At 37.2% G+C, this 18,214-nt stretch overlaps 1 protein-coding gene across 1 annotated transcript; it reads right to left on the bottom strand.

The window, feature by feature from the left end:
* Positions 1 to 1,641: 1,641 nt before the first annotated feature.
* Positions 1,642 to 16,563, bottom strand: LOC128524148 (pyridoxal kinase-like). Its single transcript, XM_053496536.1, has 11 exons — positions 16,289 to 16,563; positions 16,071 to 16,125; positions 11,084 to 11,188; positions 9,339 to 9,422; positions 8,285 to 8,319; positions 7,104 to 7,189; positions 4,582 to 4,627; positions 4,339 to 4,450; positions 2,947 to 3,083; positions 1,982 to 2,048; positions 1,642 to 1,823 (listed from the first exon to the last, which is right to left on the bottom strand). The coding sequence occupies exons 1-11, from the start codon at positions 16,367 to 16,369 to the stop codon at positions 1,711 to 1,713; spliced, it is 921 nt and encodes a 306-aa protein (XP_053352511.1). The 5' UTR covers positions 16,370 to 16,563; the 3' UTR covers positions 1,642 to 1,710.
* Between the last annotated feature and the right edge of the window lie 1,651 nt (positions 16,564 to 18,214).

Raw genomic sequence — 18,214 nt, 5'->3', positions numbered from 1 at the left:
ATGTCCCATGAGCAGCCAGGGCTTATTGATACATGTGGTGAGCAAGGACTGGCCTGTGAAGTACTATCCCATAGAAGAGCTACTGTAGTTTAAATTGCTGAAAAGGTTACATGCTGGCTATGTCAGAACACACAGTGCATAACAGTTTAAGTAAAGGCCTGTGCAGCCACAGACCAATTAAGGTGCCCGTGCTGACCACCACCAAAAGGGCCTACAATGGGCATACATCAAGTTCAAGGTGTTGACTTAACCACAAATTCCCCAGATCTTAGTCCAATTCATTAAGATTTTTGGGTATTCGCATATGTACAACTCTCTTAAGTTTCCGCCACATCATTCCAAATAGGTTGAGGTCTGGAGCTTGACTAGGCCATTCCCTAAACCTTGACTGTTTTATTACTTTTTTCAGATCATTGTCCTGTTGCATGACTTAATTTCAACCAAGCCGGAGAGATGGCCTCATATTTGTCTCTAGAATAAACTGGTATACAAGACAGTTTGGTTAACTCAATGACAAGAAATGATGTCTTCTTCCAACTGTGCGGTCATGGACACATGCAGTCGTTTGTAGGGTCTGGGATTTTGTATTTTTTAGGGCATTACATGGTTAATTTCTGATCTCGGTGGAATAATAGATTTGTGTTTCTCAAGAACATTATTTCATTTTAATCATTATTAATTACTTTACACAAGGCATCCTGTAAAAAACAACACATGCAAGTTTGACCGTTTATGCATTTCCTTAAAAAAATTATTTATTCATAATTTTTAATTGTTTTCCTTACAATTGTACAGGTATTACTTGTACAGAGGGAAGATTTTAGAGGGATTAATTTTATTTTAATACACTGCAGCAATTTCAGGTCCCAGATCTCGAGGTGCAGTGAAATTTACATTTGCCTACTTTGCAAATACCCATCTATCATAAACAATTGCATAGCTTCTTTAAAAGCATTAAAAGGAAAGATTTATGGTAAAATGGATTTTGATGCATGATATTGCTAAATTGAGCACCAACTGATACATTTATGGGCAAGAAATGCAGAAGCGAGATTCTATGTGCAGTGTGGAGTAAAGAAGGTTGCACAAGTTGGTGGATGTGCAACATTTACCAGATTAGACAAAAAAAGATACCCTTCCTTAAACTTCTGGTCCCCACTGAAATCAGTGTTATTTTCCAAAACTTGAACCATAGTTTCCAGACACTATAGCTAATGATTAGTTTGATAAACTAAGACACCTTGATATGATATTCTTCTAATAATAAAACTACCATAATTAGAGAAACATTACATAATTCATATTAAATGGTAAAATTCTTTATCGGGATGCAATATAGAAGTTATATTGATATTTATGGATAATGAGATGACTGATGTGTTCACAATTCATGTTGTATTCCAATCAGTAAGCCTGACTGTCATCAAATATATGATATTGCTGTGCTGGTACTGTGATTAGACTGATATCCTTTATTTTAGCAGCATACCACTGATCGGCTGGTTATAGTAAGTCCTTATCAGTATTTTCTTTCATTCATATAAAGCAGCACAGTTCTATCCTTATCAGTACTGTTACTGAAGTCAAACACAGACGCCAACATGGCTTTAGTTAGTATCTGGTTATTAACTGAAGTCTTTCTTTCCCTACAACCATTCCTTTCTCTATAATCTCAACCAAAGTGATGTGGCCGGAAATGAGAGAGAAATCCTACAACACCACAGCATTAACCGTTATGGCTGGATCCTCAATGTCTGCTTTACTTTGTACCATTCTCAGTTCCAGTTGTGCAGGACTCGGTCTCTGGTCAGGACCAGCTGCATCTGAGGGAGAAAAGGAGAAAATCGCTTCAGTCAATGCCAGAACTTGGTAAAAGTTTCCTCCCATAATTCTCTGTTTCTGTTATACACCACTGTCTATAACCCAGAGCTGTTTAATTACAGTATTATGGAAGTACGGTGTTCTGAGATTTTGGTCTTACTCTTGGCGTAGGTAATAGTCCTCTTAATAACATGCTGCATCACAGAAACCGTCTTCTCACAGGCTTTCTGTTAAAACACCACAAAAGGCAATGTTATGCAGATGTTTGCAGCTAAAGTGGAGCTAGAGAGACCCAAATGAAGTGTTTCTAAAGCTCTCTGCTGTCTACAATGTCGCTTCTGTCCTCATCTTTTAAAGATCCATTAGTAATGAACTGGTGGCTTAGAGATTCTCCTGAGTATAGACACAACTTACATTTGCCAACTGTAAAACACACACACACTTGCCATTCACTTTGGAACAGCTAAACACCTGCACACTCTTGATTCTTGTAGACCATATATAATATTTCAGGAACTACTAATCTTACTGAAATTAGAAAAAAAAGGAAAACTTTTCCTTTGACCAACAGTGTAGGATGTTACAGTAAGTAAAAAGATAGCAGGGGAATTGAGTGTCGCTGAGCTGTGCATCAGTAACACACATGTCACACAGCATTTTTTTTTTTTTTACAGTCATCTGATTTTTGAGGAACTTCCTCTTTCTCTACTGTTGTTTCCTCCACAGTATTTATAACATGTTTTCTGGTGAACACTAGCACATGAGACAGTCCTTTAATGGTTTACTACACTGCTATGATACACTGCTAGAATAAATTTGTCCAAAGAGCTGAGTGCTTGGTGTCTACAAAAATGTAAACAACACTATATTTTCATACCATGCATTAAAAAAAAAAAAAAAAAAGGCATGTCACTAGGCAAAAATTGAAGCAGTATAAAGATGGTGTTTGGGGTTTTGGTTTTTAATTTTTCCAGGTAAAGTTTCTAATCAAGGAATTAAGAAAAGAAAACATAAGAATGAAGTAAGCCTCATCGGTTACTATTATTATTTCTGAAGTCAGTGCATCTATGATAATTAATAATCAGTTATAGTATACAGAATACATTGCACTAAATTGAATCATACTTTGAGATCTTTAGGGTGGTGGTGTGTCCACGCCAGCAGCAAGGCTGCGAACAGATCGCCAGTCCCCACAAACACAGCATCTACTTTGGGAATGTCCAGTCGGATCCGCTGCTTCTCTTTACTGCCATCTGCTTGAACTAAAATAAACAAAACACACTGGCAATGTGGAAATATATACAACAACTTGGTGGTTACTGTGACTACAGTGTGATTGGTACTTTTAAACAGTTTAATATCATCCATGTTTACATGCTGTCTGGAAAACAGTCACTACACGTATTAGAAGAAGACGTAAATGGTATGATAAATATTGGGATTATATATAATGAGCAGCTGTAGCCGTAACAGAACACAATTTAACTAGCACTTTTTTTTTATTGCCTTATTTTAAAGGACAGCATTTTAAGATTTGTGGATCCTAAACCATCATGCTTAATGCCTTAAATATTCTTGCACAACAGTGACATGTAATTCTTAAATTAAATAGGTATTTATTTTATTTTCCTTCTACATCTTCTACACAAATTTCTCCAGTCTCTTTTTAACTTGAACTGTGATATGTACTATTAAATGTTCCCCCCTTTTGTATTTGAACGTAATGTATTTATCTAAGCTCAACTCAAAATTATTTAAAAATAAACAAATAAAGTAATTCTTAAATTATTGACAAACTATATGAATTCCCGATCATGTGGATATGCATGTAATGAATTGCATTCTTTTGTGATTATATAATTGCACAGGTCTATTCTGTGATTCTGTCATAGATTATCTATGCTAATTATATTAAAGGTATAGCAGCAGAGTGGAAACTTTAACCTTTTGTGAATAAAAACAGACGTCAGGTTCTCCGTTCTGCAGGTTCTGAAGTGTTTATCAGTTCCTATGTGGCTGTGCTATCTTGGCATAACAATGTAGTTCAAACATAAGCCAATTTTTGCTTAAACCACCTACACACACAAACACCTCTTAAATACATATAAATTCTAACGTGTACTAACTGTAAAAAATATTCCAGAATATTAAACGCTTAACTCCACAAACAAAGCTAAGTGATATTTTGCTTATCCTTACCTTTTACGATCCCAGTCAGACTACACCTACAAACAGGCTCAGCATTGTCAATTTAATGCCAGTTCACAAAATCTTACATACAGTTGACATTAAAAAGACAAGCTTGTTGAATGTAGTCACATGAAATTATGTGAATTATTTTGCTAAAGGCAGCTCCATGCACCAGAGAGTGAATGCAGCGCTCGAGGGCTCGGATCATAAAGGAACAAGTTTCCAGATTTGCTTTTTTCAGATTTTATTTTATTGAAGTATTAAACTAATATACTACTTTCTTTTTATCTTCCTGACGAATGCGTAGGCAATACATTGTTCACACACCTGTGTTTTTGCTCCCAAGGGCCACTAGATACTGATCCCCCAAAGGAGAGAGCAGGTCTGAGCTAGTGATGACCACAGTGTCAGGACCCATAGCATGCAGCAGATCCATTGCCTACATGAGAAAAGCCTTAAGTGTTTAATCAAATTTAGAATAAGAAACAGGTTTTATTCGTATACAAGTATGTTGACACAGTGCAGAGCTGCTTTGAAACACCACACAGCACAGAGAATGTGGAGACTCACCTCAACGGCATCCTGTTCTGTAGAAATCTTTCTGCCCGTCAGGAGCCTTTCAGATGAAAAAATAAACATTTATCTTCATGCAAAGATGAACTTGTATGTGTCATGTTTTCACACTGGATAAATGACACTACAAAAATATTAAACTTAAACTAACTATTACAACACGAGCTTCATCGTTTCCTTATTTCCTCAACAGACTGTGTGTAAAAAATATGTAAAAAAACAAAAACAAAAGAAAACAATGCCATAAATCTATATATTGCTTATGCAGAAGAAACCTCCCATACAGGAAGCTATGTATGGTTTGCTTAAGCTTTGTTGCATGCATAGAGCCAAACATTATTTTAGGAAAAGTGTGAAAAGAGACACCTTGTGGACATGTAGAGAAGTACATCTAAATAGACAAATTACTGTTCTAATACATAACACTCATACATTACACTACATATCAGGTTGTGCAGCCTCATTTAAACTGCATAAAGCCACAACATTATTATTTTATGTTTATCTATTTGTGGTTTCAGAGGGAATTATGCATGTGCAAGACTCAATAAATAATTTTTGTGTGTGCACAGCATTTTCTGCTTTTTGTACAAATACATAATATCACTCTTGTAAAATTGTTCTGACACTACTGCACAGATACCACTGTTTTCTCACCTCTAAGTTTAATGTCACTGAGGATAAGTAAGGTTAAGCTTGCAGTGCATCTCACGCTGGTATGTCTGTCCTGCTAGCAGTGCATCTCTTGGTGCATCTCAACAGTGACAAAAGTAAAAGTGCACTAAAGCTATTTATTAAGTTTTATAAACACAAACAGGCAGCTGGGTTATAAACTTTTTCTTGGAAAATATAACTATCATGACAATCACGAAAATGATTCAGAATTTCTATGTGCACATGCACAAAATGAAACCCATGTTACTACATGACAGAACTTTTAAATGTAAAATGTTTTTGTAAAGTTTATGTTGTTATAAAGTTTATGTTGTTATATTCAGCAATAACATTGTAATGCTGTTGTTATTCATGAGCAGTTGGTACGATGGTACTAAAGGACTCCAAAGAGCTCGCAAAGGGAGATGAGGTGTTTTTTCGGCTAATTATAATAATAATGTAAAAAATTATAGTTACTGTCCATTATAATGATTAGATTATGTAACAAATATAAACAAACAAGAAAATAAATAAATAAGTAAGTGCCATAAAAAAGTTCAAATTTGTGAAGAAGTACACCTGATAGCCATTTCAACGTTCAGTTTCATCTCTGACATTTGGACGATCAAAAGTGGCTCACTGAAAAGTCCTGTTTTTTTTGTTGTGCTTTAGGAAAAGGACATGTACTTGCCTCGATACTCGAAATCGGCAAGTAGTCAAACACTTATTAATGCTTGTACTTAAAAAAAAAATATATATATATATTTAAAAAAGTGATATTGGTGCATCCCTAAATTTTAATATAAACATTTGTTGACATAACAGATTCTTTGTGTGAAAACAGCTGCTTTAAAAAAAAAATTTTATCATCTGCTACGCGACTAAAGAGATATTTTCATGGCTAAAATAGCCCAGCAAACACTATTAAACATGTTTGTAGTGCCTGCTGTTGAAATGTCGCTGGAACATGTCTGACAAACTACATATCACTGATCTTTGTTCATGACAGTGAAATACTCCAGAACACTCGACATTCTCTTTGACTATTATTTAAAACGAACCACACATGCAGGCTTTTGTCACTTTTTAGTTTTTTGTCAGTGATATTATAGCACCACCTGTTGGATCTTTCTTGAATCTGCAGCTGGATTGACTGTTGTTGTCCAATTGACACAACCTTTAGCAAGGACAAAATTGATACGACCCACCAGATAAACACCAACCACTGCAATATGTGCATTAGTAGCTGTTAAAGATTTGCTGTGTAATTCTGAAAGGCATTCCTAACAACGACCACCAGACGGGAATAATAACGGTTATATAATTCATATAGACCAGAACTCTTCAGTCTTATCCATAAAGACATTTACATTTGGGCATTTGGCAGACGCTCTTATCCAGAGCGACTTACATTTTTATCTCAATACACATCTGAGCAGTTGAGGGTTAAGGGCCTTGCTCAAGGGCCCAACAGTGGCAACTTGGTGGTTGTGGGGTTTGAACCTGGGATCTTCCGAACCGTAGTCCAATGCCTTAACCACTGAGCTACCCCTGGCCCCCAGACCTGTTAAAGCTGCATTTAGTTCATACAGACTTTCATTCCACCCAAACAGCAGTCAGTCTAGTGTCCAGTGCCATCCTTCCTCTTAAAGGACAGAAATGATTGAATGAAAATCTCTCGCAAAATCAGCTCTGTGGAGATTAAAAAACCCTGAGGTAAGCACTCACCATGACAGATGCGTTATTTATGTAGAGTTTAATTTGACCAAGTGTTTCACCCAAGTGATTATCTGCCCACTGTCAAATGGACGTCGCAGGTCTGGCATAAAAGCTCCTGAGACAGAAAATCAGATAAGTGCACTCACTCTGCTTCAAAGTGGTTGGGAGTAATGATGTCACACACTGGCACGACTTTATCCCTGTACACAGGTAGCAGGGCTTCTGGAACGTACTGCAAACAGAACAGGAAACAAGATGTATAAATGTACAGCAGGATGATTTCTCCAGACTTGATGGGAGGCAACACTGTAGAGGTTTGTGTTCTTTTCACCTTCCAATAAAATCATTATATTCTAATATATTTTTTTTATTAAATGAGAATTTGAGAAAATTATGAAGCGAAAAGAAAAAAAGAACGGAGGAAGTTGTGATACGAGACATCGTCCCTCACTGAAGGAATATTTCATCCATAATCACTGCTCACCTGGATCACCTGATTCAATGCATAACTGCATATAGTACATACACAATGTGGTGCAGTTATACTGTAATCAACATCTATCAGAACATTACTAAATATTTATGTTATCCAAGTTATCCATCGATGTTCAAGGATCAGACGGCCAAATTGTTTGAAGTCTTCTGTCCGGTAAATGTCAGTTGGTTTTACACCTTCATTCTCCAGACATTTCATCGCAAATTGTGGTTTGATTTATATACGCCCCTCATATATTGAACTAATTTATTGCAAAAATTGTGCAGTTGGTGGATATTCATCTGAAATGTGCATTATAAAATTATATTATCCCTGTACATTATAAAAATAAGCAGGGAGTTTAGCCCGAGGTCTGGAGGTAAAAGCCAAGAGTCACGTAGAAGAGTGGCATGTGATGTCCGGCGCCCCTGGGACCTCAAAGGGATAGAACAGCTGTGACAAGACTGCACTGGCGCACTTTCACTTTCGCTAAGAGCCAGCCCTCGTGATCCTGCTGCCAAAGAGGAAAAGGCCGCTGTGCTGAAAGATGCCCAGCCGCCACACATCACGATGGAACTCCCATCTGTGGCTGCACCCAAGAACACCCAGTCAGCCAGAGGAGCTATTCTAGGGAGCATGTAGGAGGCACTACCCACGTGGGCCCACTCCTCCTATCTGCCCGCATGCTATGAGGGCACTGCCTCCAGACCCACATGTGCACCCCTTCACCTTTTTACTTTCCTTATTTTCTTCCTCCCTCCTTAAACCCCCCCCCCTTTATCATTATAATAATAATAATAATAATAATAATAATAATAATAAAGTGATGGTAGTATAATGAAAAGTACTCACCATTGATCCATTATCTCCCATGACTGGATCACAAACTGCAAACAAATGAACACATGTTTAAACATTACCTCACGTACTTCTCTCTAGCTGGGCCAAATCAATACTCTTTTCTCATTTTGTTGCATCAGGGCATGATAACTTCTGCCAAAAACACACAACCATGTGACTGTTCTGCATTAAGAGATCCAGTGAATTAGTAATATGGAGTATAAAATCATATAAATCTAGATAAATCTGAATTAATCCAGAGGAAAATTGCAGTTCTGCAGAAACACAGAATATATATATATATATATTTTTTAATGGTAATGACTGTAAATAGTTAATGTAAAGATTCACTGCCCAGTCATCATATTAAGAGTCAACTGACTGACCTGCATCAAGCAAAGAAAGCAATTAAATTACTGGAATGCATTATTAAAACCTGGAGGGACAGTGTTAAAATGTCAACTTCATGGAACAAATGTGGTTGGAAAAAATCATTATTGATTATAATCGGAGATCACCTTAATGCTCGGTGAAGTTGCATTGGTAAAATGGACAGTACAAATCAAATCCATGTTTAATAGTAAACGTAAGAGCATTTCCAAATGTGACAACAACTCACAGGATTGTGAACAGACTAAACAGACTAATACAAAAGGCTTCAGTTTGCTAGGGAGCATTAAGATTGGACTTTGGAGCAAATGGAAAAGATCATGCGGTCATGAACGGTGCGTCAGGGTAAGAAGGGAAGCGCTTAAAGCAATGCAGCCTTTGTGCATAGTGCCCACTGTACAATGAACAGTACTACTGTATGTCCTCTACTACCACACAGAATTTACAGAATCTTTACTACATGCATTTGACCAACAGATGCTGCTGTAGTCTTTTTTCACAACAGGTGTCATTGTTTTAGAAAGTTTGGTTTTAAAAAGGCAAATTAATAGGAATAGATAAAATATATGAAAGCATGTGATACAAGACAAAGTTAGGAAGAAAACAATAAGAATCATGATAGGCCTTTCATTTCATTTTAGGAAACTTTTTAAATCTTGGATGTTCCGCTCCTTACCATATACAAGACTGGGATTGGCACTCTTCAACTCCTTCACAATGTCCACCACCATCTCCAGGAAAGACACATCCCGGGAGTAACCTAATCATGAGGAGATTTTTAATCAGACAAGAACTCATAGAGAGTCAGACAGTGTTTACAAGCTTGATTTAAACTTCTGAATGACCAAAGACATTTATTGCATTTGCCAAATTTATTTGCCCATTGCCAAAAGTTTTGAGAATGACACAAAGTCTGCTGCTTTAGTGTTTTTAAGTCTTTTAATGAGATGTCACTGAGATATACTAAAGTATTAGAAGCACACATAAGTGTCAAAAGCTTATATTGACATATAGAGTCAATCAATTTCTGGACCACATCCTGACTGATGGCAGCACATTCTTTAATAATCAGTGTTTGGAGTTTGTCAGAATTTGTGGGTTTTAGTTTTATGAGGATTGAACCAAGTTGTCAAAGGGATTAAGGTTTGGGAAGTGTCCTGGCCATGGCCCCAAATTTTTTGCCATATGGCAAGGTGCTTTATTATGCTAGAAAAGGCATTGCTCGTCACCCAACTGTTCTTGGATTGTTGGAAGAAATTGCTCTCGGAGAATGTTTTTGGACCAATTGTGAGTGAGCCGACTACCTTGGCTGGAAAGCAATCCCTGACATGAATGGTCCCGGGATACTTTACTGTTGGCATGAAACAGGACTAATATAAACACTCATATTTTCTTCTCTGGAAAAGCTTTTCTTTCCCGGAGCCCCAAACAACTGGAAAGGGGATTAATCCAACAAAATGACTTTACCGCAGTCCTCAGCAATCTTATCTTATCTTATCTATCCTTGTACCTTTAGCAAAAAAAAATTTTAATCAATTTTTCTCTTATGTTTTTTTATAGCGAGAATTGGCTTTTTTGCTACCCTTCTTGAAGCCAGTCCAACCTCCAAACGTCTGTGTCTCACTGTGCATGTAGATGCACTCACACCCTACCATTTCTGACCAAGCTCTGCATTAATGGTGATTTTTTTGGTGGTGGTGACTGGCACTTGTTAAGACTTTCTTGGACACCTTAAATCCTTCTTCACAACACTGAACCTCTCTTCTTAAAGTTTTTGATGATCCGATAAATTGTTGATTTAGGTGCGGTCTTACTTTTAGAAATACCCTTGCCTGTGATTCATTTTTGTGCAAAGCAATGATGACTTTATATATTTCCTGGAAGGTAACCTTGGTTAACAAAGAAAGAACAATGATTTCAAGCACCACCCTCCTTTAAAAGCTTCCAGTCTGTTATTCTAACCCGATCAGCATGACAGAATGATCTCCAGCCTTGTCCTCGTCTACACGCTCACCTGTGTTAACGAGACATTATGACATGATGTGGTTGGCATGATGTCATGATGTCTTTTGATGTCAGGGAAGGAATGCAGTGGAAATGTTTTTTGAGGGGATTACATTAATTTTAAGGTAAAAGAGGGATTATTTTTTGGATTCTACACTGATTGTGTCCACCTGTTCTATATTTCATTCACTGGTTTGTGTCTCAACCCTGTGGAGTTTCTCGGTTCTTTAGTTTATTCCATTGTATCTGACTCTTCAGTGTAGTTTCCAACAATTATTCCAACAACAGTGACCCTCAATTAAAAAAAAAGTAAATTTTCCATCCACAAGAAGGCATTTCAGCTTACTGCCCACACCATGTTGTAATTACATATTTAAACAGCTGAATGATGAAGATGATGTTTCAGAATTCATGTACCTGTGAGCACGTAGTCATAATGGTTCAGTTTGTTAAGTTTAATCCCTTCGTAAAGGACGTGTAGCTCATCCGCAGTTAGCACTTGTCCTTTCCAGTGCTTATAACCTAGTGAAAGAAAATGACAGACAAACAGACAGAAAGAAGATGTTCAGCAATGAGTTCTTCATACCCAACAGCAGGTTGTACTAGCTAGCATCTAAAACTGACTCCATGTTTGGTTTTCACAAGCTGATCACCTGTAAACAGTACCGGTCCATGTTTGGACACACTTTCTAATTTAATGTTTTTTGCTTTATGATTTATTTTCTACATTCCGGTAAAATACTGGATATTTCCAAACTATAAAATAACATGTACTACATTAAATGATTAAACATCAACAACAACAGTCAGTTATTGTTTTAAAATGCGAAGATCAGCTAGGATCCTCCATAGTCCAACTAGGGGCCGTGGAGGCCAATGGGGACCATTGTATTTATTCCCATTTTTGCGACCGTGGTAGGACCTCATGTCAAAATTCACATGCTGACCATCACTGTATTTCGTTGCCTTGTACCTACATGTGCAGTGACAATAAAGTTGATTCTAATCTAAAAAAAAAACATGCGTATTTACACACTATAGGCAATTTTGGCTTTGGGAGGAAACCGGAGTACCCAGAGGGAACCCAACAAGCACAGGGAGAACTCCATCTTAAACATGCAAACTTCATGCACACAAACCCCAAGATGGGAAACGAACCCGGACCCTGAAGGTGCATGGCGACAATGGGAACGATTCTTGCAAGAACAGTATTGTGTCAAGTGCTTTTGCAAAACCCATCAAGTCCCATGATGAAACTGGCTCTTATAAAGACCTTCCTAGAAAAGCAAGACCAAAAGTTCATTTGGAGTCACCAGCTTTAGAAATCACCAATTAACAACCAGCATTATGAGGGATTTACATAGCATAAGGAGCAAATACATCTCAATATCTAATCAATCAACTGTTTAAAAAGATTAGTAACGCCTTCTGCATTGTAGAAATAATTACCATAAATAACATAAAAATCTAAAAAAAAAAAAAAACATGGAATTAAACTTTGCATTCAAACTTTTGACTAGTAGTGTACGGTATATAATATATTACGATAGTAAAATATTTGGGTCCAGAAAAAATCAAGTAAAAAGGTGTAAAAAAAATAAAATAATAATGCAACTTCTTCATATACTAAAAAACACTAATCTGGTACAGTTTTGTGATACTTGTTCTTCAGCATGGATCATTTGCACACATCTGGTAAAAAGGGAAGGTGAATTTGGTTAACAAAAATGTCTTCATGCCCTAACTTACTTCTTCAGAGTACATCTACAGACAGAACTGCTCTCTATACCTTTTTACTTCACTCTGCTTAGCTAATTCTGATACCTGACTCAAAAAGAAAGAGAAAGTCGAGTGATTGCATGAAAACAAGTGGGATGAGCTCAGCTCCAAATCGGACATTCCTAAGGATTAATGCTCAGTAAATTCCAGTCCGTTCATAAAGGAAAAGGAAACTAGACTAATGCTGAACACTCTTTAGTTGAACATATTACAACAGCCCACCTAGTGTTTCTGTCAACAATGTCTCAGTGTTCTATTTCAACACAAAGTCTTTTAACAACGAGAGTAGCAGTGAATAATAGCTACAACGATTGCAGCAGTGAAGAACATATCTGAAGTGATGTAAGACAGCTGCGACATAGAAACGTCTTGCAACATAGTCTACACTAAAGACACACTAATTCACTGAAGCGAATAAGAGACACTATGTTTTTTTTTTAGTCTGAGACTCCCAAACCTTTTCTCTCACGTTGCTTTCAATGTTCAGTTAAGTTCAGTTCAGTTCGGGTTAATGTTTACCCAAGTAACCCAAAACTAGCGTCAAAGATTACATACAGATCATACATTACTATTACCGCAAAAACTGGACATACACCATGTGTCCAAAAATATTTAGACACCTGACTGTCCCGGCCATATACAGCCCTTTTCTAAACTGCTACCACAAGCTTGGCAGTACAGAAATGTCTCGAATGCCTGTCTATGCTTCAGCATTAGGATTTCCCCTTGCTGGAACTTAGAAGCTCAAACAAAAATCCCTCATGATTGAACAAGCACTCTGAAAACCTGTTTTTGTTCAACTGGAATGCTCTCTGCACCCCCATGTGATGAACGATTGCACATTATAGGACTTTAATCATGCATCCTTGTTTTAAATTGCAAAGCAAATTCCATGTGCATTAGACCTTAGCTAAGGTTTGCAAATGACAAATCAAAGAAACTTTACAAAGTTACAATCTCTGTGTTAACCATTTCAGACTGCAACACCTGGCTCTCTCAGTGGTCAGCCTCAAAATGTTACATGAATGCGAAATAAATACTTCAGCTACATCCGAAATTAAGCCCTTATTAGCATCTAAAACAGACAAAATAGCAAGAAGTGGTGCTTGAATGGGAATAAAACACAGAGATGCTAAGAGACGGCGTTAAGAGCAGAGAAACATCCCGAGTACTCAGCGCTTCCTGGGACATGGTCCAAATCACAGTGACCCAGAAATAAGAGACAAAGAAAACAGAAAGAGAGAACTCATGGTGGTGAGGGAGAGCGAGAGTAAATAAGGACACAGCGTTGATATGAGAAACACATACGATGTGAAAACAGGCCCTTGCTGTGTTCTGGGGGGCCACAGAGCAGGGACTTGGCACAGGCTGTTTGATCATTAGTAGGAAAGCTAAAGTGTAATCCTCGTGACAAGCCTTGAGACGTTTCCTACAGACTAAAGTGAGCCTCACCATATCATGTGAGGACAAAAATACATAAAGTACACACAAAAATAACGGTAAAGTATGTTTATATTCAGCTTCTCTATATTAGCTTAATGGAACACAAAGACTGACCTCTGACCCCATGCGAAACAGATTTCAGACACATTGTAAGTCAGATTTTCTCCACAGGGACTTACGTTGAACAGTAACAGATTATTAGCCAACGCTGGGCCACTCCTGTGGTCTGGCTAAAGTCCAAATAAAAACTGCATGTCTTTCATTAGAAAAATAAATAAATCAGTGTCACAGCCCTACACCGACTTTTATCCCTTAAAAGTGTTTTCCATGTCATACGTATTATTATTTAAATAATTAAGCATTTACTTAATTACAATTACAATTATATTTCATAATTAATGCTGAACAAAGTGACCTAACACTAGTGCCAAAGAATACCTACAGATCATACATTAATCAAAAGAAATGACTCTAAGAGGCCAGTAGATAACAGGACCCCCAATACTTGGTTTATAACTGCCATAGTGAAATCAGTCATGTGTAGTACTTCGACATACACGACATGTCCAAAAGTATTTGGACAACTGACCATCATAGCCATATAGTGCTGCGAAAAACTATTTCCCTGTTTTTTTGCATATTTTTCACACCTACATGATTGAGATCATCAATCAAATTTTAACATGACTTAAAGATGACCCAGGTAAATACAAAATGCCATTTTTAAAATAATGATTTCATTTATTAAAGAAAAAGTAAAGGGTTACCAAGCCATTTCTAAGGCTTTGGGACTTCAGTGAACCACTGTGAGAGCCATTATCCACACATGGAGAAAAATTGGAACCGTGGTAAACTTTCCCAGGAATAACCGGCCTACAAAATTACTCCAACAAAAAGAACAACAACAATTCATCCAAGAGCTCATAAAAGAACCCAAAACAACATCTAAAGAACTGCAGGCCAAATCATCTTTAAAACTGCATTTTATATTTACTCGGTTATCTTTGTGTAATATTAATATTTGTTTTATGATCTAAATTATTTAAGTGAGACAGAGGCAAAGAACAAATACTTTTTTTTCACAGCACTGCATATAAGCCTCTCTACACTTAAAAATTGTTATCTCTCTTGTATTTTCTGTTTGTATCTCATACACATTGATATATATATTAACATTCATATATATTAACACCTCATGAAGGCCATCCCAGGAGGGCGAGACCAAAACCTACCTCTGCCGCATACTAGAAGTTCATTAAAAGTTATCAGCCTGAAAAATGACCAATTAACAGCACCTAAGATTAGAGGCGTTATGAAGTCTTTACAGAGCATAAGTAGCAGACACATCTCACCATTAACTGTTTAAATGAGATTAATGTATTTTTTGGACGCCTTCAGCATTCCTTTACAATGTAGAAAGAAATAAAAATCAGGAACGTTCATGGAGTAAGAAAGTGACCGCAAACTTTTGTACTGTAGTGTATATGTGTGTGTGTGTAATATATTATATATTGTATATATATATATATATATATATATATATATATATATATATATTGATATATCTCATAAACAGTCAAGCACTATCCATGTTCTTTTTATGTTTTTATGTACCATTATTGTGCACAAGTAATAAAGTAGGTCAATAAAGAATAGATTAAAATATTTATTCATGGTAATCAAATGTGCAATAAAAGATGACTTATACTGCCGAAAAGTCTGATGATCAAATCTCAAAATCTAATGATCACTTACCCTGGTTAGTCTAACCTAAACATCAGTGAATTACATACACTCATCCTAGACAATTTATTACACATTGTAAATCCCCATGAAAGAAGAGTTTTACAGTTCTTGGATTGGTCACCATAGCCACTGAGATTACCAGCCACTCAATTTGTAACTTTGAGGGCGTATGAAGGTCATGGCCTACCAGGAAAAGATGAGCACAAAGATCATTTAAAGAAACATACGGCAAGTTCAATTATGTGCATAACACCAGCTGTGGATGAACACAAGCTCACCATGAGTAGGAGGAAAGACTTCTTCTTTTTTTTTTAAAAAAAAAAAAAAAGGATAGAAGTATACAACACCGTTTACATACAGACAGTGGAGTGTATCAGAGTGTAAGAGTGTCTCTGGGTGTGTGTTACTTGAACTGAACTTTTGTTACTTGAGTTACCTGTGTGATTGGAGAACTGTACTGAGTTTATAGAGTCCACTTCAAAGCCAAGTACCTGCACAGAGGAACACACACACACACACACACACACCACTGTAACTGCTCCGTTCATTTTAAGCACCACCCCCTAACACAACACACACACACGCACGCATGCACGTGGACGTTCGAAAACAAACATGTTAGTACGAAACACTTCAAACCACAGACTTTCTCACCTGCAAAGGAAAAGTAGCCGACTTGTTTCCAACGTATCCCCTAACCACGTGACTCTGAATTGACAGAACGCGACAGTCCATGTTCAAGCCGGATCAGCGCTGATCGGTCACGTGGTGCTCGCTGTACAATACTCGCTACACTCTTTTCAATGCAAACGTTTCCAAGGCAAAGACGCAGAAATCTCGAGCTCTGCGCCTGCGCTCACACAGAACCTCCACACACACACACACACACTGTTTAGTGTGACTCCAAAGCTCCGGAGATTGTGCCGAGCAGAAGGGGCGGTTCTAAATAAAAACGCCTCGCTTCGAGGCCTGTGTCGTTTCCCACAGAATGACGTATACAATGACGTCACCACTGACCTAAACAGTCAGCATGCTGCGCGCCCCTAGCAGCGCGACACTCGCAACACAGCTGTTATTTTTGAATGGAGCCACCATCTATTTCTCTCATAGTGTTGAAATGAAACGATGTGTGTGTCCGCAGCAGTGTTATTGTCCGTGTGTGTGTGTGTATGGCTTAGTGGTAGGTTTTGCACCTGCCATTTGGAAGCCCTGGATTAAATTCCCACTAAATGCCCAACCCCAGCCTCTGGATGCAGTGTGTTAAGGCTCTGAGTTACTGATTGGTTCGAGACCTAGCTTCACCAGGGAGACAATGTTGGGCCCTTGGGCAAGGCCCTCACCCCTGAAGCAGAGAGGGTTATGGGCAAGACATAACCCTGTCCGCTCCAGGGGTGCCGTATAATGGCTGACCCTGAGCTTTGACCCCAGCCTACAAACAAAGCTGGTATATCAGAAAAATAAAGAATTTCACTGCGCAGTCATGTACAGTATATGTGCTGAATAGAAAGACTGTACTTAACTTTTATACCTTTTTATATTGCATATTCTGCAAATTCTGTATAATTTACACACTGTACATATTTTTATGTTAATGTAATTTATTGTAACATGTAAATCTGTACATTTGTATACTCAACCCCAATTTTTTAAACTTTTTTATATAGTGTAATTTTTCTTTTATAGCAGTAAAATCTTTCTAACTTTATATTTTATCTTATCTTTCCATTTTTAGTTCACAAACAGTCACGTAAGCATTTTATTTTATATCATACTGTTTATGGTGGTGTACTTAACAAATACATTTAAATTAAAATTTAAACACTGCCTGGTCAAAAAAAAAAGTCTTCAGACCACTTCAGAATGGTCAAATTATTGGCCTGTATCAAGTACAGAAAACAATGAAGGAAATTTAAAATTACTGGAATCGTATTACTGGTATTATGCGGTTAAAACTGGCCAACATATAATTAAAACATATTTTTTAACTTTGTGGAAGAAATGTGGTCAGAAAACTATCATAAATGGAGAAAACCTAAATGCTTAGCAAAGATGCATGGAGAAAAAAAAATCACAGCTCTGTTTAATGGTCAAAGTAATAGTGAAAGCAGTTCTATTGAGAATAAACATGTGACCATAAGAAAATCACTTAGTGAGACTAAACTAAAAAAAAAAAAAACTTCAATTTGCTAGAAATATTGAAGATTGTAATTTGGAGCAATGGAGTAAAAGAATGGATCATGCCTCCAGATTGACCCTATTCCAGAGCAGTTAGAGAGTCAGGCTCAGAAGGTAATTCTCAGTGTTATAATCTGGAGTGGGTACAAGGCAGTGTTCAACTGTCAATGATGTATTAAATATTACTTGCAGCTATATGTCCATATTTATTGTGTTGCTACATTTTTCACTATTATGATCCCTGGTCTTTTATATATATTTATTTAATCTAGGCAAATACATAACTAGACTATGTGTTACATTCTGGCATTCAAAACTATAAGCCTAAAAGCAAGTCATGTAAAAGAGTCTTTTTTTTTCCACTGTAATAACAACCACTCGACCCTGCTGCCTCCCTGCTGCCTC

This window comes from Clarias gariepinus, chromosome 5, assembly GCF_024256425.1.
Source record: "Clarias gariepinus isolate MV-2021 ecotype Netherlands chromosome 5, CGAR_prim_01v2, whole genome shotgun sequence".
Lineage (NCBI taxonomy): Eukaryota > Metazoa > Chordata > Actinopteri > Siluriformes > Clariidae > Clarias > Clarias gariepinus.
The sequence above is the reverse complement of the archived record's forward strand: the minus strand, read 5'-3'. Positions and strand labels throughout refer to the sequence as shown.

Coding starts and splice junctions, on each gene's coding strand:
- LOC128524148 (XM_053496536.1), bottom strand. CDS start 16,369: ATGGACTGTCGCGTTCTGTCAATTCAGAGTCACGTGGTTAGGGGATAC. Junction 7,190..8,284: donor TGGGAGATAATGGATCAATG/GTGAGTACTTTT, acceptor TTCTGTTTGCAG/TACGTTCCAGAAGCCCTGCT. Junction 4,628..7,103: donor CCCAACCACTTTGAAGCAGA/GTGAGTGCACTT, acceptor TTCATCTGAAAG/GCTCCTGACGGGCAGAAAGA.